General features: G+C 26.6%; 1 protein-coding gene across 1 annotated transcript in view; it reads left to right on the top strand.

Annotated features, from left to right (window-relative positions):
* LOC111032937 (Ig-like and fibronectin type-III domain-containing protein 1) overlaps positions 1-25,166 on the top strand; it is a 93,172-nt gene that overhangs the window by 35,365 nt on the left and 32,641 nt on the right. The window contains exons 2-4 of the mRNA XM_022313433.1: positions 1,948-1,997; positions 14,270-14,375; positions 22,850-23,077. Of these exons, the coding sequence (XP_022169125.1) occupies positions 14,315-14,375; positions 22,850-23,077 (289 nt within the window). The 5' untranslated portion in view covers positions 1,948-1,997; positions 14,270-14,314. The remainder of the gene's footprint in view (positions 1-1,947; positions 1,998-14,269; positions 14,376-22,849; positions 23,078-25,166) is intronic.

Genomic DNA, 25,166 nt, shown 5'->3' with positions numbered 1-25,166 from the left:
TTTACCTTTAGAAAAATTATAATATTTTTAATACTTGCTAATAATCTTTTTACGTCATAATTTTATTTTATTATGATTATATTATACGGAATCGAACAAACTATTACAGTAAGCACACGAATTGATCATAAAATATAGCTTTATTTTTCAATACATTTTTAATTAGGTAGGTACGTCTTGTGAATACGTAATATATTTTATGTAATAGATTTTAGCAGTATTTATATAACTAAAAGTACTGGGAAATGTTAAGTTTTCAGATAGTTAAAATTATTTGTAAATGAATACGATATAAGCGAAAATATTATTTAAGTTTGCAAAATCTATTTTAAAAATAGTCTTAAAGCTGTTTAAAATGTTGACCCAAATAAAATATAATAAATTGCAATTATTTTGATATTACTATATAGTACTTATAAGTTGATTGTTTTTCATAGTTTGAATCTTAGAAATGTATATAAATATATGTGCATGTATTAGTTGAATCTCACTATTCTCTGCAATATTGGATAAATCAAACAGTATAAGCACTACTGCACCTAACCGTATTTGGCATCAAAAATAATTAAACTCTCGTGGTAAACATTTAGAATAATATACATTATGTTTTCAACATATCAAACAAGAATACTGTAATGTATATGCTCAAAAGTATTAACTGACAAGCGTATGTTTCGTTATTTCTATGGTAGAAGCGTTGGCGAAAAACGATCGTTTGATAAATGACTTTGATTTTTAACGTCGCTACATTACCATTGGCGCTGCCGAATACATTTTACTATTGTATTCAAGGTCGTATCCATATCAACTTGCCGAGACAACAAGTCATACCAGTATATTAATGCAGGTCGTTAACCCGAATGCGAAACTCTTCGAATCAACCACCTCTTCGCTAATTGCATATTATAATATTTTTCCAGTCAAATTGGAGTTATTATCCACCTGCAGCGCACTATACAGTATAACATTATACGTTATTCGTATTTGCATGCCCACAATAATATTATATTATAATATAGCGTTATTCGTATTTGCATGGCCACCGCTGCTGCTATAGCTTTATTCGTATTTGCATGCCCATTATTTTTTTGTATGGATATACATTATTATTATAGGAATCGAGTTTCATCATAACCGAATCATGTCCGCGGCACCAATTATTGCCGTCTACGAGTACTGCAAACACGTGTATGATTTACACAATAGTCGACGTGAATACACGCACAGACAATGCATAGTATTTTATTATACATATGTAACATGCAGATTTGTATTGTTGTACCATTATGTCCTAGCGAATAGTTATGTTTTTAATTTCCTCATCAAACTGTACACCAACTGCAAAAATTATGTCAACAACAATTATTTTGACTTGAGCGCATTACATCTTCGTTCAAAATTGAAGCACTCGCCGCTCAGTAGAACAACTGAGCAAATCAACTATTACTTCTCAGAATTGTACAGGGCGACCATTTTAAATTTCGTTATATCTTTTATCACTACAGAAAGGTATTTTTTCTATGAATTCGGTTTCATAGAAAAGTTAACTTACAAGATAAGTGGACTTGCCCGGTTGTTCCACTGAGTGCTTCAATTGTAACGAGCTAATAGATAAACAAGTAATAATGATACCACCTGATTGGACTTATTTACATTAAACAATTAAAATATTTATGCAACAGCCTTTAAACATTTAGTCCACTAGTTCAGTAGAAATATCATGTAATTATCTACAAGAGCAGCTTTTGATAGGCCTGTGTTTATACGTCTCATATAGGTAAACATATCATCTTTAAATTGTATGAGCCTTTTATAAGCTTAGTGATGAATGGTATGTAAGACAAATACCCACCTATTATATTTTTAATAATAAAAAGTTGTAAATAAAAAAACAGACTTCACAATTTATGAAATGAAATATTTTATTTTATTATTATATTTTTTCAGGAATTTTGTTACAAGCTACCGGACCAAGGATCTATGCGCCATAAACAAATGTAAGTTATATGTAAATTTTACAAATAATTATTTAGTTGACTATAATTAATTTTAAATAAAATAATTTTTTCGAGAAGTAAGCTAAAATATTATATTTACACAATATTATGATAGAATATCAATAACTTTATTCGACTAATAGTAAGAATTTTTGGATTTTACAAAAAACTGAAAAAACGTAATCGTTAAAACTTCTTCAGTGAAAAAATCTCTGGATGAGTTTTTCGAAAGTTTGCTTCATAAATCACACTTTTTTGTGAGGCGAAAAATCTAATAGATTATGTGAACAGTTATAGTATAAACTGTAGAGAGGTCTTCTTATCTTCGGAAGTTTATTATGTCTGTATCGAGTTTGACTGTTAGCATAGTCTGGTTTTAATAAAACTAATTGTTTTTTTTTTTGTGTTAATAAATAATTCATAAAACCAATGAGTAACTATATAAAACATATAGGTAATGACGTAATGTATAAATTCATTAAACGTTTTTAAAATATAAATATAATTTATAGAAACATTTTTTTTATCCGAAAATATGAAATATCTCTTTTATTGAAACCATATATTGATTTTTCAAGTTATGAAGTGCACACGATGTCACGGAAATGGTTCGTCGGATTCATGTTGAATTTTATTACGCATAGGTTTACTGTAGTATTTTGTAGTACATTACCGGGGTCATACTTCGATCTGACCTTAAAATCCCGCAATAGTTCTTTAGATACCTCCACTTTCGATTTTAAAACTAAAACCCTAGTAGATTACGAATCGGTTATTATTCCCACCAAAAATATTGAAGTGTGGAAACAAAAATATAACGTCAGCACTACTGAACAGTTATCACTTTATTAAAGCTCACTGTGTTAAGGAATATGAGAAAATTTTGATATAGGTAAAAGTTATTTTTATGTTAGGTACGATTGTAAAAACGAATATAGTAAGAGGTAAGCTACCTGTATATTTTATTCAAAGTGTATGATGTGAACAGAGATTTTAAAATTAAAATACTCCGATAGTAGTGTAAATTAAATTTCGATTTGTAGTGCGTAAACGTTTTTAAATAAATCATCCAATTATTAACAAACAATAATAAATTTGATTGGAAAATAGAAGTTTGTATTGCCACAGGACACTCTTTAAATGGTAAAAAATTCTAAAAATATACTTTAAAATAGCACGCTTGGTGAATCACTCTGTATATATTATTTTATAAATTCATAATATCTCCATTAATCCTATATTATATTTAGGTAAAAGTGTAAAACCAAACAAAATATGAACTATATAAAAACAATATACCTGTTTAAATTTTAAATTTAAATTAAATATATTTTGGCATCAATCTGACTTATATTTAAGTGTTTTCTTTTGTGCGCTGTTTTATTATTTCTAAAATGTATAGTGTTTTTTTTTAATTATATCATTCAAAATACGAAAATTGTTTACAAAATAACTTGAGTTATATTTTACATGCATAAAATAATTATTTTTATAGTATGTTTTTTAATAGAAAATATTATAAATTATAATATTATACGTTATTAAATTTAATATCATATGACAGTATTAGGTTACTAAAAATCTTACTTCTTCTACAAACATCAAGCCGTTAGTTTTATTCAAGTATAAATAACTGAAGACCTATTAATTTTTAATTTTAACATACGTGACATGTGTTATATTATGTATACATGGTTTAAGTATTATTATATAAACACATAATAGTTGTATGTGTTATGTGTATGAGAGTATGTAGGTAGGTGAATACAATATTAAAATATAATAAACGTATAGCTAAAAAGTACATAATAATGTCAATATTGAACATTTGAACAAACTTCACTGGTATGGGTGTGTTCTACAAAAAATAGAATAATCTATCCTCTTCATTCCTTCAACCTTTAGGACTTATCGATGAGTAGTGGAGATTTTCTTTACACTGTGAACATAATTAAAAAGTGATTGTTTCAGTGGACACGTGAAATCAATATTTTTAGGTTGAAAAAAGTAACTTTTTCTTAGAAGAAAATACTTCATCGCAAATTTAAGAAATATAGGTATTCCAAAATGAATTTGAATTTTGCTTCGTTTTATTTTCGTAGGATCACACATTCTAGTTATTATTTGATTTTTTTGATACTAAGAAAAAAATTGTTTTTGTTTTATGTGATTTAATTAAAAATAAATACAAAAATAGTTAGAGAATATCGTATTTAAGTTTAAAAACTTATTGTTTTATTTTAACATTTTGATACAAATTCAAAATTCCACAAATAACTTTTGAACTAATTTTTGCTTAAAAATTAAAAATACACCTAAATATAATATGATTATTTATAACAGTACCATACAACCATCATACATTTTTTCAGTAGTTATACTCTTAGATTCTGAGTGGAGCAATAAATGTTTTGGTTATATATTATAATGATGGTGTGTTTCTTTTGTATCTATAGGTACTCTGTATGACTATATATTATTATCACCTTCGGAGCAATCTTCAACTTCGGTTGGTATCTCTGTTAGAAAATTCAATCTAGCTGGTAGTTCTATAAGTAAAAACTGTATTAATAAACAGGAAAACGAATAAAAAGACCCTAAAAAATTTAGGGCAAAATTGATTTTGTTATTTTATTTCTTCAAATATGGTATGTCGTTCATAAATAATATGCTCACCATGAATTGACAAGTAAATACACGGCTCTTCATAAATTTTTGTTTTAGGAATTAGAAAAAAATGTTAAGTCCATATTATTAATTCGAATTTTCACAAATTTGGTTTTAGTTATTTTGCTGTAATTTAACAAAATATTCGTAGGGACTTACAACTTCTTGCAATTAAGCATATTATTATCTATACTCGTACACATTATTAGCTAAACACCATGCTATTTTTAAAATATTACTGCAACCTGCTGTTTATACCTAACTACCTAATTAGAATACATAAAATATGAACTATAAAGTATCTTTAGAATTTTAGACAGATTCCGCCAGTTTCTTCGTCTACAATGATAATTTATAATTGTTGAATTCAATTTTAACACAAGCATTAATCACGTAACCAATGACGAATGATACATTCAACGTCTCAATATCCACATTATACAGCAGAGCGACTTTTATTGTTTTTTTTAAAATAGCTTGATATTATTAGTAATCTGAATTTTTGTGTAATTGTTGTTTGCGACTATTTATATTTTATGCCCGGCTCGATATGCATATTTATGCATACATATTTAATAATTAAATTTTTAAAAGTATAAAATCATTACTTTGATTTATTATTATTATATTCCATCAAATGTAATTACAATAAAGATTTTATAATTAATTATTTTTTAATAAAGCGAAATTAAATGATTTAATTATGTAAAGCTGTAGACGTTATACTGTTATAGTTTAAATTCCAAGACAACAGATTAAAAAAAATATATATGTATAAATAATTACGGACAGAATACAGGGACTTGAGTGTTGGGCACTCATCTTTCCTCAATTAGTTTGGCGTGTTTTACCATAACAATTATGCATTCGAAAGAAATAATAAACTATTACGTTCGTAAATTTATGAAAGGGTTTATGGTATTTTTTAATTGAAATAGCTTATAACAACTTGTGATTAATATTTTGCGAAATCGATGAAAAATAGGCTTGTTTAAAATATTTAAAAATAATTTTATATTAAATTGTTAAGTCAAAATAAATAATTAATACCTACAATTATACATTTTATCAAATTGAAATATAAACAAATTAAAATTTTCAGTTTTATTCTTATAGGTACTAAATAAATATAAAAAATATAGACATTCAAATTTGAAAGTATACAGAGACTATAGGATGAGGTAAACGTTCGAATAAAGCCCATAACTAAATTTCCGAAAACAGTTTCAGAGTTTTTAATCATGTATAAAATGAAAGAATGTACATATTTTAAGTTAGTTTAATAAAATTATTTCTTGAATCACAAACGTTTAATTTTTTATACTGGTTTATGGACCTTTGCGAACATTCGCATAGCTTTGGCTGGCTGCTTGTCCATCACTAATTTTACTAGAAGCTGTATTTAAGTAGTTATTCATAATTGTTAAATCTACTGAAATATTCCAAACAAAAAAAAGTTTACCAGACTACCCGTGTCCTCAGCTTAATATTTAAACTAATAATTGGAAAATGCAGTTATGAAATTATTCGAATCTTTTATAGTTTTATAGCTTTTTCACTCCAAAATGTGTACAGATAAATATAAAAACGAAATACATCTTTATGAAACGAGTAACTTTTCTTGCTTAATTCTGAATTCAAAACAGTTCCAGATAGGTTTAAAGGTTGTTTAATATTATTTTTTGTTTCGTAATCAATTGTATATGAGTTGACTTTTTCATTATTATATTTATTTCAGATTTAAGTTTCTTGCTAGCTGATAATTAGATTATTTGAGTTACAAATGATTAAATATATGTCATTTAAGTAAGGCACCTCTTAATTTTTTTTCAGCTCATGTATAGTAGCAATTTAATATCATTAAAAATTACTTTTATAAAGAACTTTTGGTTTCTATAGTTATATCATTGTTGGTATGTCTTGCTGGAGTTCGCATGTTGTTTTGTGTGATTAACATTAAAAGTCACGCGTATTCGCTTTTATCCTTAGTCGGAAGTTTAAAAGCAGAAATGCATCCGGTTAAAATACGTCATAGAAGCGTCTTTTGGTTCAACTTTAAATCGTAACTCAAGATTTTCTGCCTTTGCTCATTATACTCTAAAAAACTTTCTTGTTTGAGCGACTTTCCAATATTATGAATTTATCAACGAATAGTTTTGGTTTTTTAAAGGAATGATCGCGATTGCATTTTCATGTCAATTATACATTTATTTATTAATCATTCAATTTACTTTTCACCAACAAGCATACAACTGCAGAATATAAGCTTTGATTAAAACTTTATACTACTACAGTACTACCTCATCTATTCTTAGGAGTATATAGGTACATTCAATTGACTTTATTTGAGTAGGTACTATACTAACCTAACTATACTTACTTTAAGTATCTAACTACTACTTTATAATAGAGAAGTACCATACTGAAATTAATTTTATTGTTGATGAAGTATTTTGCATAGTAATATTATAAACTTAGGTAGTAAAACATTTTCTAATTTTTGAACTCGCACTTTTCTATTTATTTACACAAGTTATTTTAATTAAAAAGTTAAAGTTAATAAATAACAATCACCTATTTATTTAACAAATTTAAATATAATTTTATAATATTAAAGTCATATTATATATTTTAGGATAAAAATTTAAGACTTTAAGATGATGTAAAATCGGATGTTGAGTTAGTTAAAGCCGTTAAAGAGATTCAATAAATAAATGTTTAAAGCACATTTTTAAGAAGAATGAAAATTAATTAATAATTAAAATATATTATTTAAACTTAGATATTTACAAAGCTTACAACTATTGCTTATTTGATCTATAACTATGAAATTATGAATGAAAAAAGTTACAAGTAAACTGATATTTTTTCGATGACATGCCTCAGAAATGTTATTTAGTTACATAAAAAAAAATACACGAGATGTAATACATTTTTACGATTTAACCATTTTAAATTTATTTATAACAACAGTTTAGTCATTGGTTCTAAAGAATCTTCACCGAGTGACTAGTTTTTTTTAAATTAGATTTAAGCACATTTAAGTTTATTATAAAGTTATTTTAAAGGAACTTACAACATTGATAAATTATATTAGATTATTAATAATGTTGCTAAGTTAAAATAGTTTTTTTGAAGTTCAAAAAAATTAAAACTATATAATTAATATTGTAATTTTTTTAAATTACAACAATAATTTCATTTGCAATTAGAACAGCTTCAAGGAAGAAATATTATGATGATAAATACGTTCTTTTTGCATAAAGATTCTCAATTAAAGTTTATTGTATATTTTTAATTTATGCTTTTGTTTTGAGACATTCGTGTGCTATTAAATAGACGGGAGAATAGTTAAATCAAAAGGGTGTTATGATAATATTTTAACGAGACGACGCACATTATAATGTGTTATAATATGCATACTTTTTAGCTGTTTAGTATTAATATTCGGTCACATAACATAGCTGCTACTTCCCAAGTCCTGTGGTCTATTTTTTAATGATTTTTTAATGAAATAGATTGTATAGAAAAATAAAATAGACTCAACTGAAAACAATAAATATTAATTATGAAAAAAATGTTCTATTATACAAAATAACAATCTAAATAACCACGCCTAAGTATTGTAAATGTTTATGATAATTTAAATAATGACATTTTATAATTTTAGGTATCCACACAGTATTTAAATAAATATTTTAAAAGATAACTATTAAATAAAATAAATGGTAATGGATGTCACAATGATAACACATTTCATTACTTCTAATAAATGAAATACTTGCTAGTATTAAATTGATAATATACACTTTTTCTTAACACATTTGTAAGAATAATTAATAATAATTATTGCATACATATAAATAATATTTTAAATATTACGATAGCTAATTTAACTTCAAATTTTATTTATTTAACTAAATTAGTTATTACATTTTTTCACAAACGTGATAGTACTTACTTATATCTATTTTTGAAAATAGCTGTAATTAAAATAATAATACATTTATAATTTGTTTGTACGGTTGAAGTTTTCTAGTCTGCTAGTCCAAAAAATGAATAGTAAACAATTACAAGATACAAATACAAGATTTAATTTTTTTTAGATGAGACTTAAGAAATTTTACTTTTTTTACATTTTACATGATGACTTATTATACAATGATAAATTTATAGATAACTCTGCTGTATTTATCTATAACCAATAATAAGTGGCAAATGCTATAAAATCTGAACTCTAGTTATAATGTTTCAATTAGATATTTTTTTTTGCAATTGCTCATTTATATCTATCTTATACATAAAATAAATATTCTTATATATTTAATTTAATTACAACTATAATTCTATAATTTAGGAAATCTTATACCTCGAATGTCATTTATAGAAGCCTATATATTATTATATTTTTGGTCAATAATTGATCAATTTTTCTATTGTTTATTATAGGTATTGTTACGATAAATTATATTTTAACTATATAGAGTTCTAGAGATTTGTTGTTTAAATTTAAAATTTAGTTGTCTATTATTTTTAAAGTTGTGTATGACATTTTGTAATTAAAGTTTTGTTGAGATTAAGATTAAAAGAGTTGATATTGCCATACCATGTTTATTGTGTTTATAACTCTCGGATGATAGTTCGTGTCATATCATATTATTTTTCAATTTAAACTTACTTCAAAAGTATTACAACTTTTATACGAAAATATATAGTGTTTATATTTTTCTATACAGAGATGTTGTTGTATGAGGAAATTATTAATTATAAGACTTAAAATGTATTGTATTATGCATCGAGTAAATAAACTATCTACTGATCAAGTTAACTAACTTTTTGATTATTAGGATTTGATTTTAATGTTTGGTTTAGACTTCATTTTTTTATTATTTATTTATTAAATAGCGAACTTGGTCAAATACTTGAACTTACCTGAAAACAATTGGAAGTAATTTAATAAACAAATTATGTGGTTTATTTCTTTAAAAATCTCTAATATTCAAGTTTTAAATTATATTGTTCAAGCATGGGATTAAAGTGTATTATTTTCAGTTTAAATTTAAACAATAACAAACAATTGCTTTAAATACAATGTTATTTGTGAAATGAGTATGATTATAATATTAATATTCCAAGTATAGCTAAAACAATGGCATTGATATAATTACACATTTTTTTTTATTTATTATAATGAATTATACCGAACAGAGAGTTAGCGCTTGTACAATTGTAAAGGTTTTATATTAAACTATAAATTCGTGCTGTCTCATGTTGTCAGTAAACTGCATTTTAGTATAGATTAGTTAAAATTTAAAAAAATATATATCTTAGTTGGTATATAGGCACTCGATAAAAATGGATTGCTACACTCCATGTAGTAATATATTTCCAAAATAATGAGAAAAATAGTTATCGGTGGGGACTGGGGAAAATCATTGATTCTAACCATTAGGTATCAAATTGTATTTAGGATTTTTTTCTTATATTTTGTTTGTAGGTGGAAATCTTTTTTAATTGAAAAATCAGGAGATAGAACACTGGTAAATACAGGTTACTACTAGTTATTAGTCATACGTGTATAATTAATCACTTAAATTTAATACCTATATACTAATGATTATAAATCACAATTTTCGTATCTTCAATAAAATATTATTGTGTTTATTTAAATTAAAACTTTAGTTTTACTTTACCTGATGAAAGTAGTAGGTAGAATGGAAGGAAGACTGTAGAATAATATTCCATATCGTAGTACCCTCTTTGTATCTACTGAATGAACTCAAATACATTTAGAAAACATTTTTTAATGAAAATCCTAAAGTTTGTTTCAAGTATGACAATTGTACATTGAAGTAGTTTTAAATTTGTTTTTATTTATATTTTGGATCATTATCTTTTACACCACTATAATACAGTACCTATAAAGTATGAATGATAAATCCACTTAAATGTTTGAGTATCAACTACATTAAATTTTTTTTTTTGTTAAATTTTTCATGATCATTAAGGTTTTACTGAACCAAATTATTAATTTTGTAAAATTATATTCGTATATTATGTTTTTGCAATAATTAAAACTTATTAAAAATAGAAATCAAATTGATCATTATAGTAGATAGGTACCTATGTTTAATCTTTAAAAATACAATGAGTAGGTATTACTGTTGTATTTTTTCTATGATTTTAACATTAAATAGTTAGATAAAATATTCAATGAAATATATACATACCCAAATAATACATGTTAGTTGAGCAAAATATATTATAAACGTCACACATACTTAACTAAATTATTTTTAACATTTTGCCTTAATTTGTCTATATGGTATTATATATTTGGCATTTAAAAATGTGTGTTTAATAAATTTACTGTTTTTTTTGGGGGATTTAAATAAGCTTCAAAAAGATTTAATTGCTCAAGTATGTTTATTTGTTTTTAATGCAATGAATAATTCATTTTTTGACAGATGGTCTTTATTAATGAATAGTATTTCTCTTAAGAGTTTAGGAAAAAGCAAAATATTAACAAAATTGTAAACAAGTTTAAGTCAATAGAACTATAATTTAAGTGTGTAATCTGATGCTATCTTCGTTATCGATGTTAAGAATAATCTTGTTCAAGAAAAATAATAATATTATGAATAACAATACTCTTACCATTATACTATATTCATATAAAACAGAAAGAGAAAAGTCCGACAAGTCTTTGAAATGTCTCAATACATGAATTGCTGGCCATTTTGTAAGAAAATTACTTCGCAAGAAAATTAAAGACAAACAAATAATCTTTACGTCTTAAGCAAACTTGTTATATCAATCATAAACCATAATAATGTATCATGTTTGGTTTAAGGTTCAAATAACATTGACGATTTTTGTTGTTATTTACCAATTTGTGTATATATTTTGTTAATAAATGTGTAAACGAATGTCGCAAAAATATTGTTCTATGTAACTCACTCGCAGTGGTCATACTATTTTTCACACTAAATTCCATTATAGTATTTGGTTCATTACACCTGGATGTAAAAAAATATATTGACCAGTAGATATAACAGTTATACTCGTGATTGATTAGCATAATTGTATTAAAACACAAATGCGGCTGAATTGGCAAATTATGACGAATCGATTTGATCTAGCTAACTTAATATTACAATTTCGTAATGCCACTATAGCTAACAATTACGATATATTTTTTTATTTCTGACGCGTGTGTAACGTCGAACTAAATGTGTATACATCGATTCTTTTTAATGTTTCTTGGATTATAACCCCAAGGACTTACTGCCTGTCGAATCGATTGCTCGGCCCATAAATAATTTATTGCACCCCTCAAAATAAACTGCAGGAAATTATTTTATCAAGGATTATTTTTATCCTATTTTTCTCATTCGACATTTTTCTCGGGCTATTGGGTTAAAGAAATGTTACGAGCAATTTTATTTGTAACACAAACCCTATTGTATTTTATTAGCTAGTTGACGTGTAGTGCCAGGGACGACTAAAACTAATTTTCCCATTAATTTAGTCTTCGGGAGCAGTATAATATTGACTATAAATAAATATTGGTGTCTCATTTCTAGTCACCTGTCGAAGGTGGTGGACAGTAATAATTTATACATTTTCGATTAATCAATTCACACCTACTAGAATTATAATATAATACTATAGATCCGTCAACGTTTCGCGGGATGCCATCGCCATCGCTATTCAGCTATGCCTATTAATTACAACTCGATAAGAGTTAAGTATACGTACCACATACAAATTATTAGTCATACACAGCATTGCACGTTTCAATAATATTCATGCCCAACGACCGTTATTACCATGACTGCGACGGGGCACTATAATAATAGGTATATGCACAGATTTGACCATAACTCAATCATTTTGGAAGTCTATACCAAAAGCCCTTCAACGCCCAATCGCCACCATGATTGTTCAACAAACGATTACGATTAGTTAAGCCCATTAAGGTGTTACCCAAATAAATTATATCACTGGCAATACTGTCCACGTATACAGTCCATACAGCTCATTATTTCGTGTAATATTGCTTAATTGTTTTATCGTTTAATTAGGTAAATAGGTAAGACACGTATTCGACCAATCCGAATTGGAACAATTTTCAAATTGTTTAACTGCTAAAAAAAAATATTGTAAATATCAATAAGTTAGACGACTTCGTCAGAAAAACTTTAAATAAAAATAGTAATAAAATATTAAAATAGGAACGATTTCCAAGTGAATAACTCGATTTTATTAAACCACCGTTTCGCTAATGCAATTTGTATTTAGTATGTAGGTATTGCTATTAACTCCATTCAATATTTCGTAAAGACCATAAAAATTGTATGGCTTATGTATCATTATAATAGTAATATAGAATTGTACAGAAACATATCAACCTCTATAACAGTAATGTACAATAACTCACGTAATCATTATTTTTATTATTTAGTAGGTAGTTTATGGTTTTTTCAACAATTTTTGTTCTTAATATATTTTTGTTGCTATCGTAGAGTTATTGTTAATAAGTACCCACATTAACTTTTCCAAATTATTTCAACGATTTCATTCAATTTTTTACCGAATATAATATAATATTTAATAAAATATAATACTAATTATTAGGTACCTACTACCTATTCACTTTTCAATATTACATTTGTAAACTATTTTATTTTTATGAATACAATATTATGAACTAACTTTAACCTATTAATTAATAAATAAAAATATCATCAATCATTTTGGTTTTATTTCAATTTAAAATGAATTTTTTAAATTAATATTTAACTAGGTCATATGATATGTACCTATAAACATGATATATTGTAATATTGTATAGAATGTGCTTATTTAGAACAAAAAATGGGCAGAATTTAGTTTAAAATTATGAATGTCAAAAGAGATAAGGTAGAATAATATTATGTTATATCTAAAAGGCTAAACAAATATTAAAATGTTATAGAGTAATTTTATTTCAAATAATACGTAAAATATGTGTTAATACAAAATAAGTAAATATTAGTCAGATATTATATTTTGTTTATCTTAAAAAATATACAGCTAAAAAGTTAAGTTCGACTAAACTAAATTAATATGCTGAGGTATCATGGCGGGGACGGAATTCATTATAGTAACTATACAGATATCGTATATTAGTTAAGTAATTATCTGACCTTCGAAAAACATTAACAAAACAGTATCTGTGTTTAAAATTTTGTTTTTGTTATTCTTTTTTGTCTAATAGTTCATTATAGTCTGATTTCTAAATGATTTTTACAAGATATCTATAAAAAAATCTTAAAACCATACATCTTGTTAGTCATCTCTTAGGCTCTGGTTTCGTCACGTCTCTCACTTGCTGTTTCCCCTCCATTCTAGTATCCAGTCCAAACTTCCAGTCACGTATCGAACATTAGGTGAGCATATCACAACAAAATCACTAACGCATTCATTGTGACCACTGTTGTAACACAGTGATCCATAAACAAACGTATACGCAAAATATATGATAATGTTATAGTATAGTAATACGTTGTTATTAGATGACATTGTTTGTAATGTGTTGTTCTTTTGTATTTTGTTTTTAGCGTTCACCCTTAGTACACAGTCCGGATCAGCTGATTGGGGCCATCATGATTGTCAACATTCACATTGGTCCGGTCGTACTTCTTTTAATTAACGTCATCCATAATGGTAAGTTTATTAATTGTAGTTGTTATTTCTTGTACAGTTGTTAATTTTGGCCATTTTAATTTGGCTTGACAATCTACAGAGAGTATTTTATAAGTGTAATTTAGTATTGTACATTAGGTATTTAAGATATTTGCGAAACTATTTAAGTTATCCGAATTAACGGTCTTATGACTTGGGTGTGAAATATTATTTTTGCAAATATAAAAACGAGTGCATATCATATTATATTAGATATGTTTTCAAATCCATGACATATTTATAAGTTTTTTATGAAAAGTGTTCTTGATTGGTTTTAATTTTTCAATTATTAAACTGTTGACATTTTTGGAAATTTTTCAAAAATATATTTTCTGAAATTTGACATTGCTAAGTTATGGTGCACATAATATACATATAAGTGTTAATATACTTAGGTAAACATTAATTGCTTGTATTTATAGAATATATTATATTCAATAAATCATTTTATAATATAGGTATCATACCTAATAGACTTAATCGTTGTCACTAATAAGTACCCAATAGTTTGAATAGGCCCGGAGTTGGTTGTAATGTAGGTGTAATAACGTTATTTAAAATAAATATTTTATGAAATATTATATAAAGTCATTATAGTATTCTACAACGTATTACAGAAGAAAACTTTTTCAATTAATATTTATTTTTGAGCATCACTATTTAACCATTAATAAATGAATTATAAAAATTAATGAACAATATTATGAACAAATTGAAGTGACACTATTATAAAGAAAATTAGTTGTATTTGATTAGATTACCTATCATAGTTAGGTACATTAATGTGCCAAAACATTAATTTTCTGTACCTACGTGTTACATCTTTAAATATAAAATACTTTTAGTTTATCATCTTAAAAATATAACTAACCATTTTGGAACTCTTATTAAAATAATTAACTTGTTAATATTTCCTACATTATATTGGATTCTGCTGTGGTTTAAAATCTGTTCACTGCAAGCTAAAGTCATAATTCAATTATTTGATTTATTACGCGATACGTAAAATATGTTAAGTAATTTTATGAATAATAAACTATATTATCGTTTAACTATTAAAGTATTAATTTATGTATTTATACTATTGTGAGTGGCTGTTGAAAATATTTCATTTAAAATGCACATAGCAAATTCAATTTGAATTTCAATCGCAATTTGTTAGCCTTCAAACATCGTCGACTTGTGAGTGCTCTTGTTTATGTCATTATTTTTGTTTTTATGGCACCATTAAGGAATTTAATATTATGTTTTTTCATAAAATTGTTTTACTATGGTATTTTTCAACTCAGAAGAAAAACTTATTATTTAACCTATTTTACTAATTATTAGTGTAATGTATGTAATAATTGCTTTGCTAATCATTGTTTCATCTTCACATGCCTATTTTAAAACGCGTATTTTGAAATGACTGGCGACACTGCTGCAAGCGTTATAATATTTTGCACTCGAGAAATACGACCGAATGATTGAAGGCGTATAATTCTTCTTAATTCCAATGAAACTTCGATCGAAAACTACATTATGAACGTTAACGCATAATATTAATCCTACAAATTGGACGGTTAAAATATGTATATTAAGGAAATCAATATTTCTTATAATATATTGAGTCACGTAGTTTAATTAAGCGCCACTAGTTGAATTATGCGAAACGCATTAAAGACATTTATCATATTATTATACAGACACACATATATTGAGTTAAAATCAATAGTAAGTTAATGTATTTTACGTTTTCTCTCTTTTGCCGAAGATAAGACGTGCGACACTCTGTATGCGCCGTCCGCCGCGTAGTTATTCGCATTTGATATTTCGTATCCCGTACTCGTCTGATCTGACATTTTGACCTGATCGTTGTCTGCACTTGTCGCCTTGTCGTCGTCTTCACGTTTCAGATCCGAATCAATAACGAATCGGAAGTTGGAGTCCGGCGGAACAATAGTCGTCAAAAAGGCGATTCGCTAAGCGCGCTGCGGCTGTGTCGCGCTTGTAGGTGGTAAAATGGTTTTTAATTTTAATGTTTAACGGCCGTTAAGCGAGATAGGGTTTAAATTTATGGAGTTTTAACGCGGTCAATGGTGCCCTCTTTCGCGGGCTCTGGGAGTGGGTCCAAAAACGGTGAACAATTAATACTTGCCATTCCTTTTAAAAGGGCGGGCGCCGCCACTAGATTTTTGCTTTTTTCCTTTGAATTCGGCGTAAAATGTCTGTGCGGGATTCAGCGCGCCTCACTACTGTCCCGCGGGGGTATCTCGCCGGAGCCAGATTAATGTGAACTTAATGTCTTGTATAGTAATTAGATGGGACGCACTAATGGCAAATCAAACGTCCGCTGTATACAGTGTTTGTATATATATATATTATATATAACGTATAATTCACTGTCTGACGATAGTGGTCCGCACGTCACTGTACAGTGCCTAGAATAAATTTTTTTTCTTTCTAAACATACGTTTTTCAACTTTCCTTGTCATTCACTGTACGCCGTTTTTAATGTGCAGCCTCTGCAGCAACTGTTAATGTAGTTCACGATTATCGCTGCGATTTACATTTTTTTTTTCGCTCCAACGCCGTCTATAGACCGAAAATGAACTCTTAATGGGCACGTGTTTCTGTCACAAATTAGCGCAAACATTAATAACAACCTAAAATGTTAATTTGCATAAGCCCATTGTTTCGTATTTTGTTCTATGGGCGCAGATACTTAAACGAAAATTGAATAATATCATTTTTAACTACGCGTATGACTGTGAACTATGATATCTGCACATTTTTCATGAATTTATTAATTACAAAAAGTTATGCAACCATTGTACACTCGTATTGTATGTACCTTCATAATTTAATATAACTGCAGCTACTAATATTGAAAATGTAATATTATTTACTTATCAGCAAACATTGGCAGAGTAGCTTTATGTACATTTATGGTGTAGGTATTGATTTCATATGTACGGATTGTAATTTAAACTTAACAAAAAAATTTCGTTATTAATTAAGTTTAACTTAATATAAAAAAGAACGAAGTAACTAATGAATTATGAAAAAAATATATTAGTATGATTTATCATTATAATGTAAATGAGATTTTATTTTATGAAATTACATTGACCGTTGATAATAATTATGTGGTACTTATTGTACGTTTTCTACAGAAATATTAAGTTTTAACTTATGAGTAGGTATTTCATTTTTTTCAAATACCTACAGTATTAATTGTATCCAATTCCATGACAATATTATTCAGTAAATCGTATGAAATGTAATATGATGTAATATAATAATATGGGTTTGATATTATGATATTTATCAAATGTGGTTAGATTTAATTATGTTGAATATTAATGCATTGCATTTAGTTAATAAACTTTGTTATATACTTTGTACAACTTGTTCTATGTAAAACATAATATCTGTAGTTAAAATATTAGATTCTAAAAAATGTGCATTGTTCTTGACTTCTTGTGCAGCGTATTTAATGACAGGAAGAGTAGGTAAGTAGTTAAAGAATAACTACGGAGGATAACAACATTGTTGCTTTGTTTTAATTGTTTTGTAACTGAAATGTATTGTCATAGAAAAACATTGAGTTTTTTCATTTGGTATTTTTAAACATATTTTAGAGTAATTATATAGACAATTTTAAAATATTAGTTTCTTTTTTTAAAACCAGTCAACTAGCAAAGTTAAATATATGACGATACAAGAGTTATTAAAAAAGCTTAAATTACGTAACAATTTAAATTGGCTTTAATAATTTAAAAAAAATTAATTATCCAAAAGTCACTATGGATTTATTCTGTAGTTTTCATTATTTCTTTTATATTCCCATATTTCAATTATAAATATTTATACTTGGAATATAATATCATATAGGTTGGTAATATTATTATAACATATTATATAAAAACTCATTACCTAACAAGTTGTTTGTTTTTTTTGTCGTTTTAAATTCATTAAAAATATACCTTATGTACGTAATTATTAACGTTTACCTATGATATTTTCAGTATTGATTGTTTTTCTACATTTTTTTTTCGGTTGATATGATAAAACGTTAATTTTTTCTATTTAAACGCAATTATTATTTAACATTAATACGAGAATATATTTGAACATAATAGAGTACATGGGTAAAAATATGAATAACTGTACTCCTCAGGAAAACAACTCACACATCACAAAATAATAGCTTGTTCACTTCACTCAAAATCTAAAATGTATGCATTTTACTATTTCAACGTGTCTAGTAGCACGCGTGCCTCTTCATTCGGTCAATTTATGTCAGAATGTGTTTCTCTTCGAGAGACACCGCTGTCGGGTTATTTACACGAATAGTTTTTTCATTTTTTTTTATTTATATCATGTCCTTTTACTATTTTTCCAATGACACTAAAATATGTATTAGTCCGTGTACTTCTGAAGGCCGCTCGTTTTATTACTGTGCCGCAGTGTCGTTCCGGCTGTTGAAGACCGTAGCCGCTAAATGGAACAACGTCCCCATGATTTTATAGTTGACACGGTTACGGGCAATGAGTTATGCTTATATGATATATAATTTTACCATGTTAGAGATAAGTGAGAATCAAAGAACAAATTGTTCTGATGGCCAACGCGTCGACTTGTGGTTGTACATGTTTGCCTGATACCTATAAAGATATAGTTAATAGGTACAGCGTAGGTGGACGTTTTCACTATTACCACTAACGGTGGTTTTCGTTTTTATCTATTTTTTTTTTATTTGTGAGGTCACAATATTACTAATTATTATTAACTCTATAGTCTTACACCTTTCTGGCCATTGCCTATCCGGGACTATATAGTGACAACTAGAGATTAGATAAACTTTATTTCCCATTACTGTTGATGTTGTGTTTGGTAATCTACATCAATTGAAAATAATATGAATTAGCAGTGCTGCAGGCACCTTAAATAAATTATAATATAGAAAAATGAAATATCATATTATCTGAATAAGTTTCCATGTATAATAATAATAATAATAATAATAATGTATATTAGGTATGTTTATAATTAATATTAATGCAGAACAGTACCTACATTAATTGATTTTTTTCAGTTAAAACTTTGAAAGTGAATGTATTTTCGTTATCATGCGCTTGAAATTTATCAGTTGTCTATCCTCTATATGCTTTTTATCCTTCAATAATCAGTGATTCTCATTTGACCATGTCTTTTAGACTTCCATTCTATTATACATTTCAACTAAATCTTCAGTTTTGCTTCTTTTAGTAAAAACATAACCTAGTTTTAAACCTGAACTTTGAAATTTAAAAATTTAAAATATTTCAATTTTATGTAAAAATGAAATAAAATGAATTGTCTATAAAATCATAATATATAACATAGTCTCTATATTTTCTACGAATAAATAATTTATTTTGAATTTATGATACTATTATACTTTTTAAACTTTAAATTATTTAGCAAAAATTAATACAACAACATAATTTATTTGGCTACCTACCCAGTAAGTTAAAATTCTTACCAAGAATATAAATTATAACATTATATAGGTACCTACCTATTATCTTAATATCTAAAACTACATATTCGAGTTAATGTATATCCGATATGTAGTATTGAATTCGACATTTGTGGTAGGTTATTAACTATAGTTTGATTACTTAGAATTAGGACTGTTTTATTACGTTGTAAAATAAATATTTAATTTAATAATGAGTTACTTAAATCCTACTTAATTAAGACATTGTGGTTTTTACTTAGTAACTATTAAAGAATTGTGTGAGTATTTGAAATGCAAATTAAAGAGTAAAGTTTGTTATAACTAAAAAATCTTTTTAGACCCAATTATATATAAAATATCGAAATCCAACTTATTAGTAACACTAAGACTAAAATATAACACTAGTATAATATGCTACACATTACATTCAAACTATTTTGGCTATTCATGATAGATTTGTCTTAATACTTTTTTGAGGATAAATTATTTATTGCTTACTTTGAATAATTCATTATTTGTCTATAAGGTCTTCTTAAAAATCTCTTTTATATTTTTCTGTACAGTGTATGAGATTTATATTAATCAAACACATTATACACTCATCAAGACCGCATTGTTCTATTTTCAATAACATGATGCTATGTCTTTAAAACTCAATACAGACTTTAGGCTTGGAATATCACAAAGAATGACCTAAAAACAAATGTTCAACTTAATTAATTCTACTCCATGTCTCCATTATAAGTAAAAAACAATAAAAGCGTGTTCATATAAATTTGAATTAAATAAGCACACAATATTTTCATTTTATATTAGTTATTTTATGTAGTATGTTAACTGCACAAATAAATACAATTAACTTTGATTTAATCAAACATTTAGTAAATGTATTCATTGTGAATTATTTATTTATTCAACTAGTATTTTGTCTATAACTCAATGAATAAAATTAGAAGATTAGATACTTATTTTCTTACCAAATATATGCACACAAAATGTTTTTGATGGTAATATGATACAAATTTAAAATAACATTGATTAAGATTAAAAAGTATCATAACTATAATAATTATATACGAGTATTATAATATATATTGAATATATTAATATCTATATAACTGTATTTCAATTTTTTCTATCTTACTTATTCAAGTATGAAGTTGAAGGGTGTTTCAGTCATGAAGTGTCAGTCACTTAATAAGGAGTATTTGGTTTTTATAATAACGTAAAAATTATTTTGTACCCAGTATAATAATTTCACCAACCCAACACTTTTTCGAACAATGATTTCTGAAGTATACCTCTAGTGGATTACAAGTGGAAGGGATTCCTTTTCCTTTAATAGAGAAAATAATTCTCGAAAGAACCATGTTTCAACTTTCAAGTACTGGTTCGTGTGTTTTTTCAAATTCAAGTAGTTTTTTTTGATAAAATAATATATTCTATCTTATAGTTGCGAATAAAGGTCGTCGTAATTAAAAATGAAACGAAGTTTAGAGTTACCCAGTAAAAAGTGCTTTAATACTGTGAAAATTAGGGATTTAATTTTTTAATTTAAATATTTGAAATACTTCTTAATACACCCAAGGTAAATAGAATATTTTAGTTTTTATAAATTGTAATTATTTCAGTTTGTGAGAACTGTGAATATAAGCGCCATGCACCTATTGGCTATTACCTATGTGTAGTGTATACTAAATATTATAGACTTTGTAATTTAATAGGTTGGGACATTTAGAGTATTAAGTCTCATTTTTACATTTAATTAATTGCGGATCCATCGTTAGTTATAAGGTATAGAATTTCAAAGAGTGTAAAAACGTACTCATGGTTTGCGTATTCCACTAGTTTATCTGTGCACATCGACACCTGTGAACGACGCTGTACTTTTCGAATACCTACCTACAAGCTTCATTCGGACGATGTTTTGTTGTACAATGTTATTTATTGATATAAAAGATACAGCAGTGTGGCCAGAACATGAAGATTTACGAGTGGATGTGACCCAGGTGCCTTATGGATGGCACTGTTCACAGTCTCTGTCAGTAGTATTTTATAGAGTAAACACTTGTGTTTTGCTTTAAATTTCTAGCAAAATGTTTATATTTAGTTTATACATTTTTCCACGCTTATTGTTTAGGCAAATAGATGGTAAAGTTTTACACAATTCTCCATGTTTTGGGAATATAAATCTAATACTTTCTAATTTATTGTTTTTATTTTTTTTCTACTGCAAATGTTTGTAACACCATATTGTTTTTCTTTTAAAATTAAAATGGGTTTGTTTGAAAGCAATACAATTCATTAATTCCTCGTAGAGTTGTGTTATTTGAAAATTTTAGTTTTACCTCTTTTTTACTATCTGATCGCGTGTATGAAAAATTGTGTTTTTCGAAACTAACAATTCACGTTACAAAAATAACTTCATCGTTGTTAATCTTTATGTTACTATTATTGTAAGTTTCATACAGTATGTCTTAACTTTCAATTGTATGAGTCTATACAGTGATAGATGGATTCAAACCGTACTGGTTGAATGATTTTGTTTTCTATGGACTTGATCATTGTTTAGTGTAAATGGTCTTTAAGATGTATCTTTTAGATAACAAATATGTGAATATTATATTGAAACAACCCATACATGGTTAGCCAATATATAGTAATAATTCCTCTTTTGTTTTTCATTTACCCAATCTATACTACTCGAATTAGGGCGATTGATGTTTTACATGTTAACGAATGTCTTGAAGGACGTCATGTGCTATCTGTTGTAATATTCTGACGTATGTGGTGCTTTTGAACTTTGACCTAATTGCACATAGTATTGATAAAATCATGGGCCCCCCGATGATGTCTACAATGGGCTAATAGGAGTAGATTAATAAGTTGAAGGCCATCTTTAATTAAATTTATTATGTACGTATTGGACCTACATATTGTAACTAAAGTTGTACTTTTTATTGTTTAGTGCAACTTTTGGACACTGCCGAATTGCCGGTCATGCAAGAACCTACTGCAAAACCTATACACTCTAAAGAAGGCGACTCAGCTCTTATGACATGCGTTGTGAGGAATTTAGGGGACCACACTGTATTGTGGAAAACTGAAAATAAAGATAGACAAGGATTGAAGGTGTTGACTGCAGCGGAGTCTAGAATAACTGCTGACAGAAGGTTCGAAGTTTTACACGATAAAGGTAAGAAGATATTTTATGTTAAATAATTTTGAGCTGATTTTGTAATTACTTTTTGGTATTTTTTAAACCACAAAGAAAAGTTATACAAATCTGTATTTTTTTTAGAGTTTGTTTGAACCCTTATGGGTCATAATAATATGTTCAATTCACTTTACCCTTAAACATTCTCAAAAACGTATAAATCCTTCTGTAACTGTTGACAAAAGAAATTTGCTCAAACCTACGTAAACTGAACGGTAATACAATACTTATATACCTAACAGTTTGCATAGGTACATATATTGTACCTATAGAACTGTATCGATTAAAACACATACTTGAAAAGGTCGTAATGGTAATTGCACACTCTCGAGAGATCGATAAATTCGCTTATTTATTCAAAAAACTTTTGCGGGTTTCGAAAAAATAAAAATAAAAATGTACATATATCCTTGAAAGAGTATAGTTAAAAAACACCTTAACTGAATCGATTAGACTCTTTTTTCCAAAGAGTTATTTAATCATGTTTTGATAGGGAATTTCTATTCTGAAATGGTATTAGTAGGATAAAATAAAACGAAAATAAAGTTCTCCCGCAGAAAAATACTCGTGAAAAACTTTTTTTATAACCCTAAAAACTTTACACTGTCCGTGAAGATTTTTGATCGCATCAAGACTTAAGTTTGCCACCAACAAATAAACCTTTAATATAATAAGTATGCCAGTTGGCAGTTTGGTGAAGTTTTGGTAAATTACTTTCACAATTCATGTTTGGAATCTTAAATAATTATCGAATAACCTTCTGGAAACCAAGATGAACATACTAATGCATATGAATTGCATACATATAATTGCTTCTACTCAAAGATGTAAATTATCTTCTTGGTGAAAAACTTTTGATTTACGTCAGGTCAAATTGTAACATTGTTAAATATTTTACATGGGTAGAAACCATGAGCAGCAGTAATTACTTGCACCAGTCTGATATGCTATATATTTACAAAAATTTACCTAAGCTATACTAATAAATATGTAAAATTATTTTACAAATACAGTTTGAGTCTTTTTATTTTAAACTACTGTAAAAACAAATAAAATTAGAGATATGTTATCTAAAAATGTAATAACAAAAGGTATTATATGCGTCCCACAATGAAAGCTTTATGTAATACCTATCTATACTTTTGTGGTTGAATTGATTTCGCTCGGATTTCCTTTAGTTGATTGTTTAATAAAACAGTTGAACCTTGTGTTTGAATTTGTAAACGATTTCATCTGTTGTTTAGATGGTATTAAAAATGTTCAATGTTTATCTTTAAATAAACCGAGTATAGATAACTTACAATCAATAAATACTTATTGATATTTAACTGACCAAACAATTATAATATTAATGCATTTTGGAACCTATATAAAATAAGATTGTTGCAATATAAATCGCAAAAATGTTTTCATCATTATCGTATTTATTTTTTTTTTTTATTCATAATAATTGCCTATAATTTATTATATATATCGTATCATTTTTATTTAAGTAACTGTGAAATGGTGTTGTGACTTTTGCAAAACTAATAACATTAACGATATAACATATAACAGAAATAAAATACAAAATGTGTAATTATAATTACATCTTTTGCGGAAACGACGAAAAAAGGTCTCTCCTTAAACAACTTATTCATGTCTGTACCATAATACTTAACTTTAATACAGTTATTGAGCATTTAATTGTACAGATTTTTCATTTTTATTTTTTCATTTAATAATTTTAATGAAAAATAACTACCTAAAGTATCTATGGTGTTTAATTAAACTGAAACTTTGAAACTAATATATTTGATGTAAAAACATATATGTATTTAGTTTACTGTAACAAGTTTACACTACAAGATGAACATAATTTTGATATAGATACATTTTAACTTCTAAATGTATTAAGCATTTAAGTTTGAATTTACGTTATTCCTGTAAGATACTTTTTACAATATTTAGAAAATGACAAGAGGACGATGTTTTAGGATTTTTATATAAATAAATAAATATAGTTTTAACTAGACAGTTAATTTAGTTTAAAATAAAAAGTAGGCGAATTGCATAATAGCTAGACCAT

Source organism: Myzus persicae, unplaced genomic scaffold, assembly GCF_001856785.1.
Source record: "Myzus persicae strain clone G006 unplaced genomic scaffold, MPER_G0061.0, whole genome shotgun sequence".
In the NCBI taxonomy this organism is placed as follows: Eukaryota; Metazoa; Arthropoda; class Insecta; order Hemiptera; family Aphididae; genus Myzus; species Myzus persicae.
This window is presented reverse-complemented; position numbering and strand designations above follow the sequence as displayed.